Source organism: Chlamydotis macqueenii, chromosome 2 (genome assembly GCF_036417535.1).
Source record: "Chlamydotis macqueenii isolate bChlMac1 chromosome 2, bChlMac1.mat, whole genome shotgun sequence".
Classification (NCBI taxonomy): domain Eukaryota; kingdom Metazoa; phylum Chordata; class Aves; order Otidiformes; family Otididae; genus Chlamydotis; species Chlamydotis macqueenii.
The window spans coordinates 159,384,684-159,400,042 of record NC_141557.1 but is presented as its reverse complement, the minus strand read 5'-3'; the positions used below and the strand labels follow the sequence as shown (position 1 = coordinate 159,400,042).

The window sequence follows — 15,359 nt, the reverse complement described above, 5'->3', positions numbered from 1 at the left end:
CTTCTGGTTTTCACTTTGGTGATTCAGAGCAAATTACGTTTGGAAGACGAAGATTTTGCCTTCTTAATATAATTTAATGCATAGTACTCCTTTTGAGGCAAAGTGTGACCAAGAGCAGATCCGTAGGAAGTTGAAAATTCCAAAGAGTTATGATGCAGATTTATAAGAGATTTCTTTGGACCCAAGAGGAACACAGTAGTTGCTTACTTCAACAGAAACCTAAAATTTTTGCCCAACCATTTCATCACTAGATAGGGACATATTTAAGATCTTTTAGGCTTACAAGGAGATTTTAAAACTATATTCATCAACCTAAACAAAATTCTGCCATGCCAACAATTGCCAGTTTCAAATTATAACATTTGTTTTAAGATATTCAGAGTGAGACTTGACCTACAAGCTTTACTTTCAGTTTTTTTTCTGTGATGCACAGAAGCTTAAAAAGAGCTTTGTGCCTGTTAAGATGTACATGCTTTTTTGACTGTAACCCTTTTGGTTGATTTTAAGTCAGTGTACCACCTGCAGAATGTCCTGCGTAGCGCATCTCACCTGGTCAGGAACCTAGCGATGGATGTCAGGACGTGGGATCAGCATACAGCAGATAGGAAAAGCAATCTGGGAAGTCAGATCATCTGGAAAACAAGCAGTGATCGGATTTCAGTTCACGAATGTCCAGTTATTCTGAATTTTAGGTGCTGTGGCATTTGCCTGCTGATGAGATTATTAAAAACGTACTTTCATGTGTTGCCACTTTTTCCCTCATGGGCCATTTTCAGTTGTATGTTGCCATTTTGTGAGTTAAAAACCATTTGTAAGAGAAGAATGTGGAAATTTATTAGGAGTCTACATTTTGGAGCAGTTTTAGATATTCTGTGTTGGAATGCTTGATTTTCTTTACTGTTAATAGCAAAAATACATTTGAATTTAACTGACTTTTTATTCCAGTTTGGCAATGCTTCTGTACGTGATGGCTGGCACAAGTGTTTTTCAAAATACAAATCAAATTGATTAACAAGTATTTAATCCCAGGGAGATTTTTTTTTCTGAAGACTTCTTTTTCCCACTAGTAACAGCTGTCCATTTTTTTATAACAAATGTTCTCTTTAAATGAAATATTATGCATGTTTTTGTTCATAGAGAATTTAAAAAAATAGTTTTGCAATGCCTTTTTTACAAAATTGAAATACATGGTGATATGCATAAGAATAGAAAGTAAAAATATTCATTAGAGTATGAAATTGGGCCCTTGCGGCTCAGAAAGCCAGTAGTCTCCTGAGCTGCATCAGAAGAATCGTGGCCAGCAGGTCAAGAGAGGTGATTCTCCCCCTCTACCCCGCTCTCGTGATAACCCATCTGCATCCAGCTTTGGGGTCAACGGCACAAGAAGGACCCATGGACCTGTTGGAGCGAGTCCAGAGAAGGCCACGAAGATGCTCAGAGGGCTGGAGCACCTCGCCTGTGAGGACAGGCTGAGAGAGCTGGGGCTGTTCAGCCTGGAGATGAGAAGGCTCCAGGGAAACCCTATGGCGTCCTTCCAGTACCTCAAGGGGGCTACAGGAAAGATGGGGAGAGACTTTTTACCAAGGGCTGTAGAGACAGGACAAGGGGCAATGGTTTTACACTGAAAGAGGGTAGGTTTAGACTGGACATGAGGAAGAAATTTGTTATGATGAGGGTGGTGGAACACTGGCCCAGGTTGCCCAGAGAGGTGGTTGAAGCCCCATCCCTGGAAATGTTCAAGGCCAGGTTGGATGAAGCTCTGAGCCACCTGATCTGGTTGGAGATGTCCCTGCTCCCTGCAGGGGGGTTGGACTGGATGGGCTTTAAAGGTCCCTTCCAACCCCAACCGTTCTATGATTCTATGAAGTTGGAAAAGGAGTTTGAGTAGTCCATCCCCCTTGTCAAAAAATACTTTAAAACATGAGTTTTACTTTTTTCTTAATATACGCTCTCCAGTTTGTTTTTGTTTTTTTTTTTCTTTTTTAAGGGAAGGCTTCTCTACACATGTACTTCGAAGACTTATTGCAGTTCTAGTTGTGACTTAGTATTTTGCTTATTTTCTGAACAATTTCATTTTTCACTACTTTTGCTTATACATTCCAATTTAGTATCATTGAGCCTTGTTTTAGAAGAGGAGATTAACTGCATTTTTCCCTGCTCACAATGTACTTTCTATTTAACTTTCCACTAATTCTGGCTGAGTGAGTGGGCAACAGTATTTGTTGCAGTTCATTGTGTGGGGACAGCAAAGTAAGAAGTATAAAACTAAACTCAGCAAAGTAATTCTCAAGGAAAACAATTTTTTTTTAAGCAATTATTGCAAACAAACTGTAAAGTGATACACATTTGGGGTTTGTTTTTGTTGGTTTTTTTTTTTTTTTTTTTGCTTCTACCGTACTTTGTAGAAGTTGCCAAATTCTTGTATTTTTGTTTCTGCCTCCATAAATGTCCAGGGTTTTGTTTTGTTTTGTTTTTTTTTTTCCCTAGACCTTACATAGCTCTTTTGACTTCTGACTGCCTATTAAGAAATAAAACTGGCTTTTGTCCCTGGTCTGGGAGGAATGCTTTGGAGGTCTTTTCAGCAAAGGTGAACCTACTTTGACAGAGTCTTAACGATGCGGCAATTTTTATGGTAAGAACTATTTAATAATTACATACCATCAGTTTAACATTATCAGAGAGTCTTTAGGTTGCACAGTGTGTTGCTAGGTCTCCTAGATAAAATAATGGTATCGAGACCTCGAGTCGTTTTAGGATTCTACTGATATTTGTAAGGGAAAATTCTGACACCACGTGTAAAAAACTTTCCGAATTCTGCTCCAAGAAATCAGGAGTGCAGCAATAGAGTCCTTATCTGCCAGCTCCTCTTTCTATGCCTTATCCTGCAAGACCAGCCCTTGTCTCGTTTTATTGGAAAAATTGCTTTTGCCCTTATATTTCTCGCAGGAAAATTGACCTTTAGGAAGTCTCCCACTGCTTCCCCAATTTATAAGTCACTGTTTGACAGAGCCCTGTGTGTGAAAGGGAAGGAGACAGATCCCGAAGGAGACCTGTAAGAAAAATCAGAATCAGAACCAGAGGCAGTCTCACACCAGCTAATTCTTCTTCATAGGAAGCGAGTTGACAGAGTAGAAGTTGAAATTGGAAATCTGGATAATATCAAGAAGCGCTTCTTCCCGAAATGTTAGAAGCCACACACGGCTGACTGCTGGAGGACAGGAGGTATGTGGGTGAAGAGGGCATGAAGTGGTTCTGCTGTGCCGTACCTTGTACTGCCCATGGGAGTGAAGCAACACGTAACGGTGTCCAAACTTCAGCTTTTAGCTCACTCTCACCTCCTCTGGCATTTTTTCTGCTTTAACTTTTGCCATACCAAATGAAGTTCATTCTAGTGGTTTAGTCCAGGGCTTAAAGCTAGGCACCTGCCTAACTTTAGGAAATCGAAGAAACAAACCAAAACTTGTTACAGAAATTTTTCACTGCCAATAGGTTCCTTTTTCTTCAACTTAGCATTAATTTTTTTCCCGCGGTTCTTAAGTTAAGCGAAAGGCAGCTGTTTCACAGTCAGAACATGCTGATGTTAAACCAACAGACTACCAGAGCTTGCTCTCAGGCAAAATTATTTAGGAACATCTCATTTTCATTCAGAACCTTAATGAGTGACTGCATGACCTCTACTTCTTCGCCTACGTCTACAGCCAAGTCCAATGTTCCGACACTGCTGTGATGGTCACATAAAGTACTGCGATGCCGTGTGCGCATGATGCTCATGAACCAAGTGAGAGAGAGAAAATAAGTGTATTGGTTGTAGATTTTAACATAAAGTAAGGAAATGCGAAGGACTCTCGGAGTCTTTATAACATATTTCTAAATGAAAAACTGTCTGTTGCAATAAAATGAAGTATTGTACCAACTGCTGCCTATATTCGCATCAGAAACTTGTACATACAGTTGTCAGGTAGAAACTGGAGTTGCACAAATTTTAGGTTTCGTAAAGTGATTTGCAGTTTCAAAAACAAGAGGACTGTTAGCAAAGATGCTGATTCTGCAGTGAATTAACCTGTACTTGAGAAGTGGCTGAGAATATCTGGTTTCATTGTAGGTTCAGGAGATCCTAAAGCAGTCCCGTTACGGAGCTCTGATATGAACCTGTTTGTTCAGTAGTGGTTAAAGAGATTCAGCTGGGCAGCAACGTGGAGTTCTTTAAGGGGGAGAGAAAGATTACTCCTCCCTGAATGAGTAAGGGGTTTGATGTGGAGACTTTCCTCCTGCAAAAGGGGACAGGCAGAGGGTCAGCTCGCTGAAGCAGAGGCTGCTGCAAAAAGGAGAGGAAACTCAGCCAGTCCCTGAAGCTCAGGTGGGAATGGACTGAGTCTGTTGCCACTCAGAAGGGAGAAATTCAGAAAGAAGAGCAATTGGAGAAGGCAGCAAGACTTGTTTCAACCTCTGTTTTCATTCTTTCTCATCTAGTTGTTCTGAGCAAACTCTATTTAAAGTAAATTTCTAGTTCATATAGTAGGAAAATGTAGTGGTGATAATTCCACCAGAAATTCTGAGGGTTGTGTCCTGTCTCACTTCACGTCTGCATTTGCAATTGTATTTGTCCTTGCTTTCCCTGCTAGCTCTTACAGCAAATTAGACTTTTATTACTACAACATATTCTTGCAAGTTTACAGTTTGCTATAATAATATTTCATCCAAGACAAGGAATTTAGACTGAAGAGGCTTTCAGGAAAAAAAAAATTCTTCTTTTTATTATACCCTTGGGGTCAGTGTTCAGTCCGTTCCCATGTACAAAGCAGTCCTTACTTTACAGAAGAATTCAAGTGAGATCTATCCTAGTTTAAATGTCACGGTAGGTTTTTCTGCAAAAGCATCCTCAGTTGTTTTTGAGTTACTTTGGTTTTAAAATAGAAGGAAGCAGATTCAGATTGGACATAAGGAAGAATTTTTTTACACTGAGGGTGGTGGAACACTGCCCCAGGTTGCCCAGAGAGGTGGTGGATGCCCCATCCCTGCAAACGTTCAAGGCCAGGTTGGCCGGGGCTCTGAGCAACCTGATGTGGTTGGAGATGTCCCTGCTCCTTGCAGGGGGGTTGGACTAGATGACCTTTGAAGGTCCCTTCCAACCCCAACCATTCTATGATTCTATGATTATTGATGATTCTGTACTCAGGAAAAGTTCTTAAAATACTGTAAACTTTATAAAACTGGCAGTATTTTAAACAGTGTATTTGTAGTCTGTGTGGCCACTTGACAGCGTGGACAAATAGGATGGCTATCTTGGCAGAGTTTCTCTTCAAAATTGAAGGTTAACAGCCTCTGTGTACAGCCGCGGCGTGAACGTGTGCTTCGAAATTCAGCCTTGCCAGTGGTTTCTTTAATGGGTGCAACCGGTTGTTTCCCATCAGAGCGTTTCTCAGCTGTGGCGTTGATGTCTTGAGTGGTGATTATTCCTGTACACCTGCGTTTTACTCGTGTACCTTGCTCAGGAAGCTTGACACAAATTCTGGCCTTTCCCCGACAAGCAATGTAAAAAATACCATGATTTTTCAAACATTTTAAAAAAGAAATTCTTCTCTCCATGTATAAAATTGCACAACTGTCAGAGTGCACAGTACCACTCCCATATTCATTCTAACATCATTACCAGTTAGGGAGATGATAATACAACACATGTACAAAGTTCTTTGGTGATGTCTGCAAAAATAGTTCAAAGATTTTTTTAAAAATCAGAAATTTCGCAAAGATTGATGATCTCAGCTTTAGATTATGTCCTAGCTGGCTTCCCTATTCCTGAATTTATATATTGGAGCTTTGACATCGGTGACTGATCTTGTGCTTTCGGTTACATCTTGACATTTTTTTCAGTACAGGAGACGAGATTTACCCACGCTGCTATGTGAACCTCACATCCGAAAGAATAAGAGAATAAAAAAGGAAAAAAAACCCTACTTTTCACATAAATTTTATTGGAGTGAAACCATAATAATATGTTTTTCACTGTGGAATGAGAATTCAAAAAATTGCCACTAACATTTGGACCTCTGAGCAAACCTTTCCTGCAGGATTGCCGAACAGGAAACCTGAACCGAGACCTCTGAGCATCTGAATTCCAAGAAATAGTTGCTATTAAGGGAAATTTTAGTTTTCAGAATTAGACTGGAAGATGCATGGTTTATTAACAAGATGTGTGTGCTATTTGGTTTTGGAAACTGAAAATAATGTTACCTGGAGTACTGCGTCCAGCTCTGGAGCCCCCAACAAAAGAAGGACATGGACCTTTTGGAGATGGTCCAGAGGAGGCCACAAAGACGATCAGAGGGCTGGAGCACCTCTCCTATGAGGACAGGCTGAGAGAGCTGGGGCTGTTCAGCCTGAAGAAGAGAAGGCTTCAGGGAGACCTTATAGCAGCCTTCCAGTACCTCAAGGGGGCCTACAAGAAAGATGGGGAGAAGGCTGTTCAGCAGAGCCTATTGTGATAGGACAAGGGGTAATGGTTTTAAAGTAGAAGGAAGCAGATTCAGACTGGACATAAGGAAAACTTTTTTTACCCTGAGGGTGGTGGAACACTGTCCCAGGTTGCCCAGAGAGGTGGTGGATGCCCCTTCCCTGGAAACATTCAAGACCAGGTTGGACGGGGCTCTGAGCAACCTGATCTGGTTGGAGATGTCCTTGCTTCTTGCAGGGGGGTTGGACTAGATGGCCTTTAAAGGTCTCTTCCAACCCAAACTGTTCTATGATTCTAAGTACAATCAATGGTCCTATGAAGACAAGGGATGGGGTGTGAGTGCAGGAGCTGGTTCAGTCTCTTTCTGTTTAACGTGTGCATCAAGCTGGTTTTAAGCGGCATCACGTAAAGTGCTTGTCCTGGTTCCCAAAGCAAATAACAAAATATTCCTGCTCGTAAAATATCAATAAATTATAAATATATTTTTAAATCATTCCTGTGAATGTTCCATTATATTATGTGTTCATCTGGTTTTTATTATTTTTAACTTAAACGTGTCAGTGTTTGCACCCCTAGGAAATATATGCTCTTGCAAGAATGTTGATTGCAAATAGAAATGGATCAGATAGACATTAATAATGGATATAGTTTTTAGCTCGTTGCTTTCAGACCACCAATGAATTTTACCGAGGATTTTGGTACCCAAGGGAATGGATGGTTTTGAAGTTGAGCAGTGTTGCCGAGGGCTCTGATGTAAGTAGAGATCTGGAGACACAAAGCAGGTGGCTCTTGTACACGTTAATTCAGTTTTTCCTAAGCTACGTGTCAGCTCCTTTGGTTCCAGGCTCTGTGACTAGGTGAGATGGAAGAGGCTCGCTGTGAATGCCCCTGGCTTTGAAATAAATGCGAAATACAACCACAGTTGTAAAAATAGTAATTGCAAAAAAAAAAAAAACAAAACCAAAAACAGAACCAAAAACATATCCATTTATCAGTGTGAGATGTCAAAGGGAAAGCAGTGAATCCCCATATGCGTTGGCAAGTTTGCATAGCACAGAGAAAGGGATTATTGCAGAATACAGAATGTTCTTTGCAGCCTAAGTTGTCAGAAAAGGATGAGATAAAGAAATTGTGTTTTCATTATGAAGCAGTCCAGTTCTTAACACTTCTAATGAAACCCAAATATCCAGTAAAGGCTCAGAGGAGTTTTATTGCAGTGCTCCAGCCATGCAGACCTGTTGCAAGTTGTGTCGTTTGAGTGGAGGGCGAGATGGCTTAGAGAAAACTTTCTACTTTCTTAAGACCTGGAAGAAGAGAATATAACCTGTTTTCTGTTCAACCTGTTTTCTGAAGAATGAATTTGTGGCAATATTTTTAATTATGACACATTTCAAGTGACAGTCTTTTACAGTCTAACAATGCTGGTCAATGCTTCCCCTGGTGACACAGGTTTTCTGGGGAAACATGTAGTTTGGCAGATTTTTCAGGTCGTTAGGTAATCTCAGCTCCTGAAATAAGAGTATGCTTGTCTGCTCTGCACATTTGGAAGTCATTCATAGAATCATAGAATGGTTAGGGTTGGAAGGGACCTTCAAAGGTCATCTAGTCCAAGCCCCTTCATTAGTTGTCCTAAGTCAACTGGCTTGTGTAGATAGAGCAAAGGTTAAAGATGATGCTGTATTATGTTTAAATATGGTGACCTATTGTGTGTGCTGAACAAAGTTTAATAATTGGTAACGTACCCACGTAGTCTCTGTTGGACTAATCCTGTAGCGGTTTGCAGGATACTGAACCAGTGACTTGGAGCTGTCATTTACTGGTAGGATGAAAGAAGACTTAATCTTTTATTTTGCGAGTGTTCATTAGCATCATGAATTCCCCTTGGAAAAAAAAAAAAAAGTGGGAAAACAGAAAATTGAGAATATGTCATGAGGTGGAGAAACAGTAAGGAGCTGGAAATGCAGAGTATAATGGGATGCTGTAGATGGGTACTTTGTGTTTAGTGCACATGAAAATATTATGATTAACCTGCTGTAGAATGTTGAGGGAAGAAATCTCCAGTCTGCAAATGCTATCTCAGACGTTGGCAGAAAGGTCACCATCAATCACCGTGGAAGGGAAATTATCAATAGAAAGTTCTGTAAGGTTTCTTTCCCAGATTCAAGCAGAATATTGGCAAATGTGACCTCACTCTGAAGTTCTGCTTTCAGAAAAAATTGCCTGCTTGTTGTAGACTGCCATTGTAACGAGCGGTTGTAGCATTTTCTTTGACTGCTTTAAAAAATGTCCGAGTTGTATTCATTTAGTAAAATAGCTTAGCTGAGTGAATTTATTTTGAACTATTTATCATAGTTCATAGCAATATGGGTCTAAATAAATGGGATTTTGTCATGATGAAGTGACAAATGAAATGCAAATCAGATCTTTAAACAAATTAAAGTATAAGAGAGAGATATAATTGCAGTAAAATGCACTGATAATAAATACTTTAAAAAGAACCCCCAAATGAATACACAAGATGTATCACTGATATCTAACAGAAGGTACCTAGTTAGGGCTAATTTCTGCGCAGGATGAGGCAGCTGGCAGAAGGCTGGTAGAGGAAATCAAGTCCCCTATCTTGTCTCTAGTTTTTCTGTTGCCTATAAAGTGGAAGCTTCAACATAGATTTAGAAAATTAGTTTTCAATATGTTGATATGTTGATTTTCTAAAATGACATAGGAAACATTTTTTTCCTTTTACTTTTTTTTTCAAAATATTAATTTTCTTTTCCAGCTGAGTCCTCAGTGAAAGAGTAAAATTGAACATAAAAGCTGCAATGACCTCTGAGCTGGACTTTCAGATGGTGTTTCAGCTCTGAACCAACTCTGGTATCTCCCATTTCAGTTTCAGACACTATAGGAAACAAAACCAAAAGCCCGTAACAGCATTTATTTGCATTCATGTAATGTTATTTTTGCTTTATCTTGCACTATGCCGGAGTGCACTGCGCAAATGATGCTGAGGTGCATCCTCTGGCCCGTGTCGTAACATCATGTGGGAGCAGAAGTGTGATGTGCACATTTTGGGGAAGAAATGTGGATGTGTCATGAGGCGAAGCTGTAGCTTTAGTAAGCCTGCCAGTCTGCACAGTAGGAGATCTGGGACCCTTGGGTGCTGTGAAGAGCAACCCTCTCTTACCATTAGATAGAGCCATTGTGAGACAAATTAAAAGTTGTATTTAAAGTATAGGACTGAAAGTATTTTTTATTAAAATCCACTTAACATGCCAAAAATGCAGTATATTTTTTGGTGAAATTCTGTAGACACACATATAAGCCAGCTTTGGCCAGTTGTCTTCTCTCAAGTTCATGACTTGCTGTTATTCACCCAGCTCGACTGTTCTGGTGTGGATCTGAGAGACACTTCGCTCTTTCTCCTTCATCGGGCATGAAGGAAAGGGGAAGAGAATAGAAAAGACATGAGGATGCATTTTTCCCTCCCTGTAGCCTGTTGCAACCTTGCTAAATCTCTCCCTGACTGTTGTCCCTCTCCTGTCTACTGTAGACTTTAACCCCACATTTTCATTCTGTACATTTTTGTCCTTCATTCACAATCACCACAGCCATGACAATAAAGGAAATGTGATCTGCTGTTGAGTTTGATGACCTTAAATTAGCAAAAGAGAAAAAGAAAGAAAAAAAGATGAAAGATTGGGCTGAGAGATTTTTTTAATCTTCTTATATCAACATGGTTGGCTTTTTTTTTCTGGAAACATGTCAACCAGATTTGAGCAAGGATGGGAGGTAACATTTCAGAGACGGAGGGAGATTGATTTATTTTTTTCTTGGTAGGCCGAGGTGGAGGGGAGTAGTTGAAAACTAAAGCAAATTTTGTTATTTCTAACAGCATAAAGAGTGTGGGATTTAGTAGCTGGAAGATGGCTGCTTTCTTCTTCCCTTCATGTGAAAATTGATGGAGTTCATCTGCTCTTCAGAGTTTGTTTTTTCAAGAAGCTATTCAGAACATTATACTTTTAAGACTTCTACTAATTTTGTCAGATTTGGTTGAAATAATAAAAAATATTAAAAAACAACAAGAAGAGGACAAAATAATTTGGAGACTTGTGATTGAGTAAACCTTGTTTTATTATGAAACCTGGTACACATGAGCCAGTCTGAGCCAGATGCATAGAGATTTTCGCCTTTTTTCTCTGCAGGCATTGTCATCAAACTTAGCTGGATTGTCTCCATATTTTCCCCCAGCCAATCAATTAGCAGAAACATTAATTTTTTATAAATGTCACACTGTTATAAAATTACTTTGTGTCAGTTGTTTTTCCCCTAGAACTAATTTTTATAGCAGAGGGAGAAGTACTAAAGTATATCATTTTTTGGATCTGAACAAGGTTCGTTACAGTAGGATAATGACCGTATGCCTTTAAACAGATGGGATATCATTTTTCTTTGGGCCTGCTTTCTTTCATCACAAAACATTTAATGAAAAATACGATGGTTGATCAGTAAAGTTTTTCTTCCCACTTGCGCCGTTGAGATGTCGCCCATCACGTATGAGAATCAAATCTCTATCACGGATCGTCCTAGGCAAGTATTGAGTGATAAAATTCTTTGTATTTCTTGCTAATTCAAGGAAGGATTGTTGTTAGGGTTATAGTGGTCTTGCAGTAACTGTCGTTACTCCTGTTTTGCTTAAATTTTTGCTGTGGGTAAAGGAAAGAATTGGGAGCAGAAAGCAAGGTGTCTAAAGGTGGGCGACCTCTGAATTTTTTTTTTATCAAAAGTGTCAAGTTTCCATGATAAATTTATAACCCCTGAAATCCAAGCTGATGTATTTGGCATTTTCTTTTGACTACAGTGAAATATGCTGATCTTCCTGGCATTTTATGTAATTTTTTTGGTAAATTTTTGCTGTTGCAAGGTGAAGGTGTTAAGACTACTACTGTGCTCTTGGCGCTCTGGAGTAAGTATGGAAAAACTCAATGGGGGACCAACACTCCCTGCTTTTCATAGACGTCCTCTGACCTGCCTGTGCAGTGGGAAGTGTGGTGCTGAACAGCTTTCCATCAAAAACTCTTTGCCTTGAAGATAGGCTTTCTTAGCACCCTACTCAGTAATTACTAGCAAAAAGCTAAAGTTGCCTTTCTTTTTGGATTTACAAGCTCTGCTGAGTGAGCTGTCTTAAAGGAGACCTGTGCTTGTGATGTGAAAGTGAAAGAATTCCCGTTCATTCAATTCTTAAAAGTGTGAATTGTATTTTACAAAAGCAGGGCAAAATGTTTTTCTTTCTTCTCACTTTCATCCAAATTTCTGTCTCAGGAAGGAGTTTGCACTTACTAAAACCCTTACACTGTCATAAAGCTCTGCTCATAGAGATGATGTGCGTACAGACGGGAGGAAGGAATTTCTTAAATAGTTCTTCAATAACATTCCCAATTTCTCCTAAATATTCTCATGCAAATTTTGCTGTACAGTGAATGTAGAGCTGCACTCATTTTTCCTATGATGAGGCCTAGGGATTCCCAGTTTTTGACCTAGGATATGGCTGCCTGTTTGCTATACTGCTGCTTCTCGTTCTCTTCGATTTTCTCTTTTGAAACTACCAGCTGAAAGACATTTTGTACTTTTTACCAAGGATCTGATTAAGATACGGCATCAAAAAGAAATAGTGTTTCAAGAATACTTAGCAGCTGTCCTGGTGCGTGTTTGCTTTCAGATAAGGTAGCTGTATTTTGCTATTGTTTGTTTAGAAAATATAAATCTGTATCTTTTTATATTGTACTTTGTTCAGGTATGATGTATCGTGTCCGTTTTTTATGATGACTGTAGCAACTTGAGGTTTTGTGAGGGTATGTAACTGGAAAAGTCGGCTGTTAATTGTGCACTCAGCAGGTTTGATCTACAGTCGTTGGCAGACGAGAAACATTGACTCACAAAAATATCAAGGTTCCTGCAAAGCCATTTATTACCATGTTCTTAAGAGAGTCTTGTTTGGCAGAGCCATAATGCACTGTGCAGAAGGGGACGTAGATCTGAAGTCCACCAAGAATGAGCACCGCACTCATACTTTACGGTGGTCAACAGCCTATTTCCCATTATTGGGTTGTAAAGAATGTAATGCGTGCTATTTGTCTGCTCTTTTGAACAGCTAAATTTTCCAGGTGGGATTGTTGTTTGACACTTCTAGTGAATTCTGTATGCGTGCAGATCATCAAACTGATAGTAATACAGGTTCGGATACATTGGTATATCCGTCACATCGTTTGGAACTATTATACAGAGTAAAACCATTCTTAGCCTTTGGAATAAAAAAAAAATAATCAAAGACATTAATACCCTCAAACAAGAGTATAAGTATCAATGAGCAGGCAGTAGTCAGAAAGAAATGTCTCATTTTTCATGACGAAGTGGCAAGCCTTACAGAGAGAGAAGAATCAGTAGATGATGTATCTTGAGGAGTTTAGTAAGGTTTTTAACGTTCCTTCTCATGGCACTTTAAGCTGAAGAAACATGGTTTAGATTACTCTGCTGTATGGTGAATGCAGAACTCATCGGAAAACCACCTACAGAAAACACTAATGAGTGATTTGTTCTAAGACTGGAAGGATACGTTGAATGGAGCTCAGCAATGACTCTTTCTAGTTAGTATTTTCATTACCAACCCAAGTGGTGGACTAGAAGACGTTCTTATTAAATTTGCAGATGCAGGGAAGCTGGGAGAGTGCACAAGAAGTTGGGCGGGGACACAGCTGGGACAGCTGACCCCAACTGGCCAAAGGGATGTCCCGTACCATGTAGTGTTGTACACAGCAATAAAAGCTGGGGGAGGAAGGAGGACGGGGGGACATTGGGAGAGATGTCATTTTTCTTCCCCAGTAACTGTTACACGTAACGGAGCCCTGCTTTCCTGGAAATGGCTGAGCACCTGCCTGCTGATGGGAAGTAATGAATTATTTCCTTATTTTGCTTTGTTTATGCACAGCTTTTGCTATTAATCTATCTTTATCTCAACCTACAAGTTTTCTCACTTTTGCCCTTCTGGTTCTCCCCGCATCCCTCTGAGAGGGGAGCGAGCAAGTGGCTACGTGGTGCTGAGCTGCCTACTGGGGTTAACTAGAACACCTCAGCTGTAAAAATGAAGAGAGGGACCAGAAAAAACAGATTATTTGTGTTTCTGATTAAAACAAATGTTGAAATAAAGTTGCAAGAAAATAGATTTATACAAGATATTTGGAAAAAAAATAGTAAGTTGTCACAGAGTTACGGAAGAGATTCTCTTGGGAGGCTGTGGTGGCTTTACCATGGAAGCCCCTGAGATCTGACCAGACAGATATGTCTCACGAATGATTAGGTGTAACAAGATCCTCTTGTGGGAAAAGGAGATGGAGCAGATGTCTTCTTCAGGATCAAGATCTAATTTTCATGACAATCTTGCGAGGCTGCTGTATGCAGTACACCAGAAATTTATGTGATCATCCATCCTCACCATTTTAATTGGTGGGTATGTGTTCGGGCATATAAACTTGTCAAGCTGTATCCTCCATTGTTGATGAGTGAATAAATTAGATCTTTTATTTTTACATTTATGAGACTATAAAGCCTTCCCTTGCCTATCAAAACAGAAACTTACACATTTACTAATGGGTTGTAGGAAGCAAATGAAGCTTGAATTTGGTTCTTTTCATTTTGACAACTGTTATTGATATGAAGTGTAATGAAAACAGCCTGTCTGTTGTTAGGCTTTTAGTTATTTGGTATGCTCTTTCCAGCCTTTAATTTACAAGGATGAAATAATTGACCTTGTATCCTTACAGGGCTGGCTGGGAATTACTGACTGCAGTTATGTTTTATTTAACCGGTAGCGCTCTGCCGTTGAGAATAAATGGACGTATGTCTTTAATAAACATAGAGGATGGTGTGGTTAAATGTTCTCCTAGAGACTTTTGGTACTTGATAGCGCTCTGATTGCACAAATTCAGACTGAAAAAACATTGCAAATAACGGGTAGTAATAAATTAAACGGAAGTGAAGCAGAAAATATACATTAATATAATTACTGCTGAGTTTAGGTTCTCATGGGAAATATAGAGTATTTTTCTTTACTGTCCTACAACTGAACGTTGAGGTACTTGTGAAATAACAGGGGTTTCAGTGTAATAATTAGAATTATTTTAGTGCAATTATTGTTTTCTCCAGTTGGATTTGATTGCTGTGAAAGTTCAAACAACTTGCTTCTTGTTGTTTACATGACAGATGTGAACATCCTTGGAAGAGAGTCCGAGGGTAACTACTAAACAGAAGTAAGGCTTGCAGAGCTACCAAGGACATGGCCACAGCATCATAGCAAATTACTGGCTTTTTTTTTTTTGTTGTTGCAATTAGGGTCAGATTTCTGTCAATGTAACAAAATTGAGTTGCATGTCAGTTGTATCACAGCTAAATTTTGGTGAGATTATGTGAGCTCTGTTATTGACACGATGAAGGATATGACCTGCAGAATTTGAGACATCATAAAAACCGCTTCTTGCTGACAGTAACTTGACACCTCCCCCTCCTCTATGCATGTTTTTGAGCTATGCCCCATCCTATTGCTCTGATGCATGTGTCTCCTTTGGGTATGCCTATCAGAATTCAGACATAATTATTTTTAATTATTAATTTAGGAGTTATATGAAGAGTGGGATTTCTTGGATAGGAAAGGTTACTGGCAGTTGTCAGCAAAGAGTTTTGCTGAATTTGCTAGTGAGAAAGCTTAGCATAGTCACTTGGCAAGGAATAATCTCAAATAAAAGCCTAAAGATTTTGACTTGAAGCACCAAATTGCCTTTTGCCATTCCATTACACCAGCATTATCATAGATCTTTCTTTTGTAGAATCATAGAATCATAGGATGGTTTGGGTTGGAAGGGAC

The 15,359-nt window shown here is 39.5% G+C and overlaps 1 protein-coding gene across 4 annotated transcripts in view; it reads left to right on the top strand.

Moving 5' to 3' along the window:
- The window catches only part of TRAPPC9 (trafficking protein particle complex subunit 9), a 482,809-nt gene that overhangs the window by 251,927 nt on the left and 215,523 nt on the right, over nt 1-15,359 (top strand). The window contains exon 22 of one of the 4 annotated variants that reach the window (XM_086741314.1): nt 2,488-2,574. The exons of the other annotated variants lie outside the window; for them this stretch is intronic. Within the exon in view, the coding sequence (XP_086597440.1) occupies nt 2,488-2,498 (11 nt within the window). The 3' untranslated portion in view covers nt 2,499-2,574. Of the gene's footprint in view, nt 1-2,487; nt 2,575-15,359 lie in introns of those variants that run through there. 4 annotated transcript variants of the gene reach the window in all.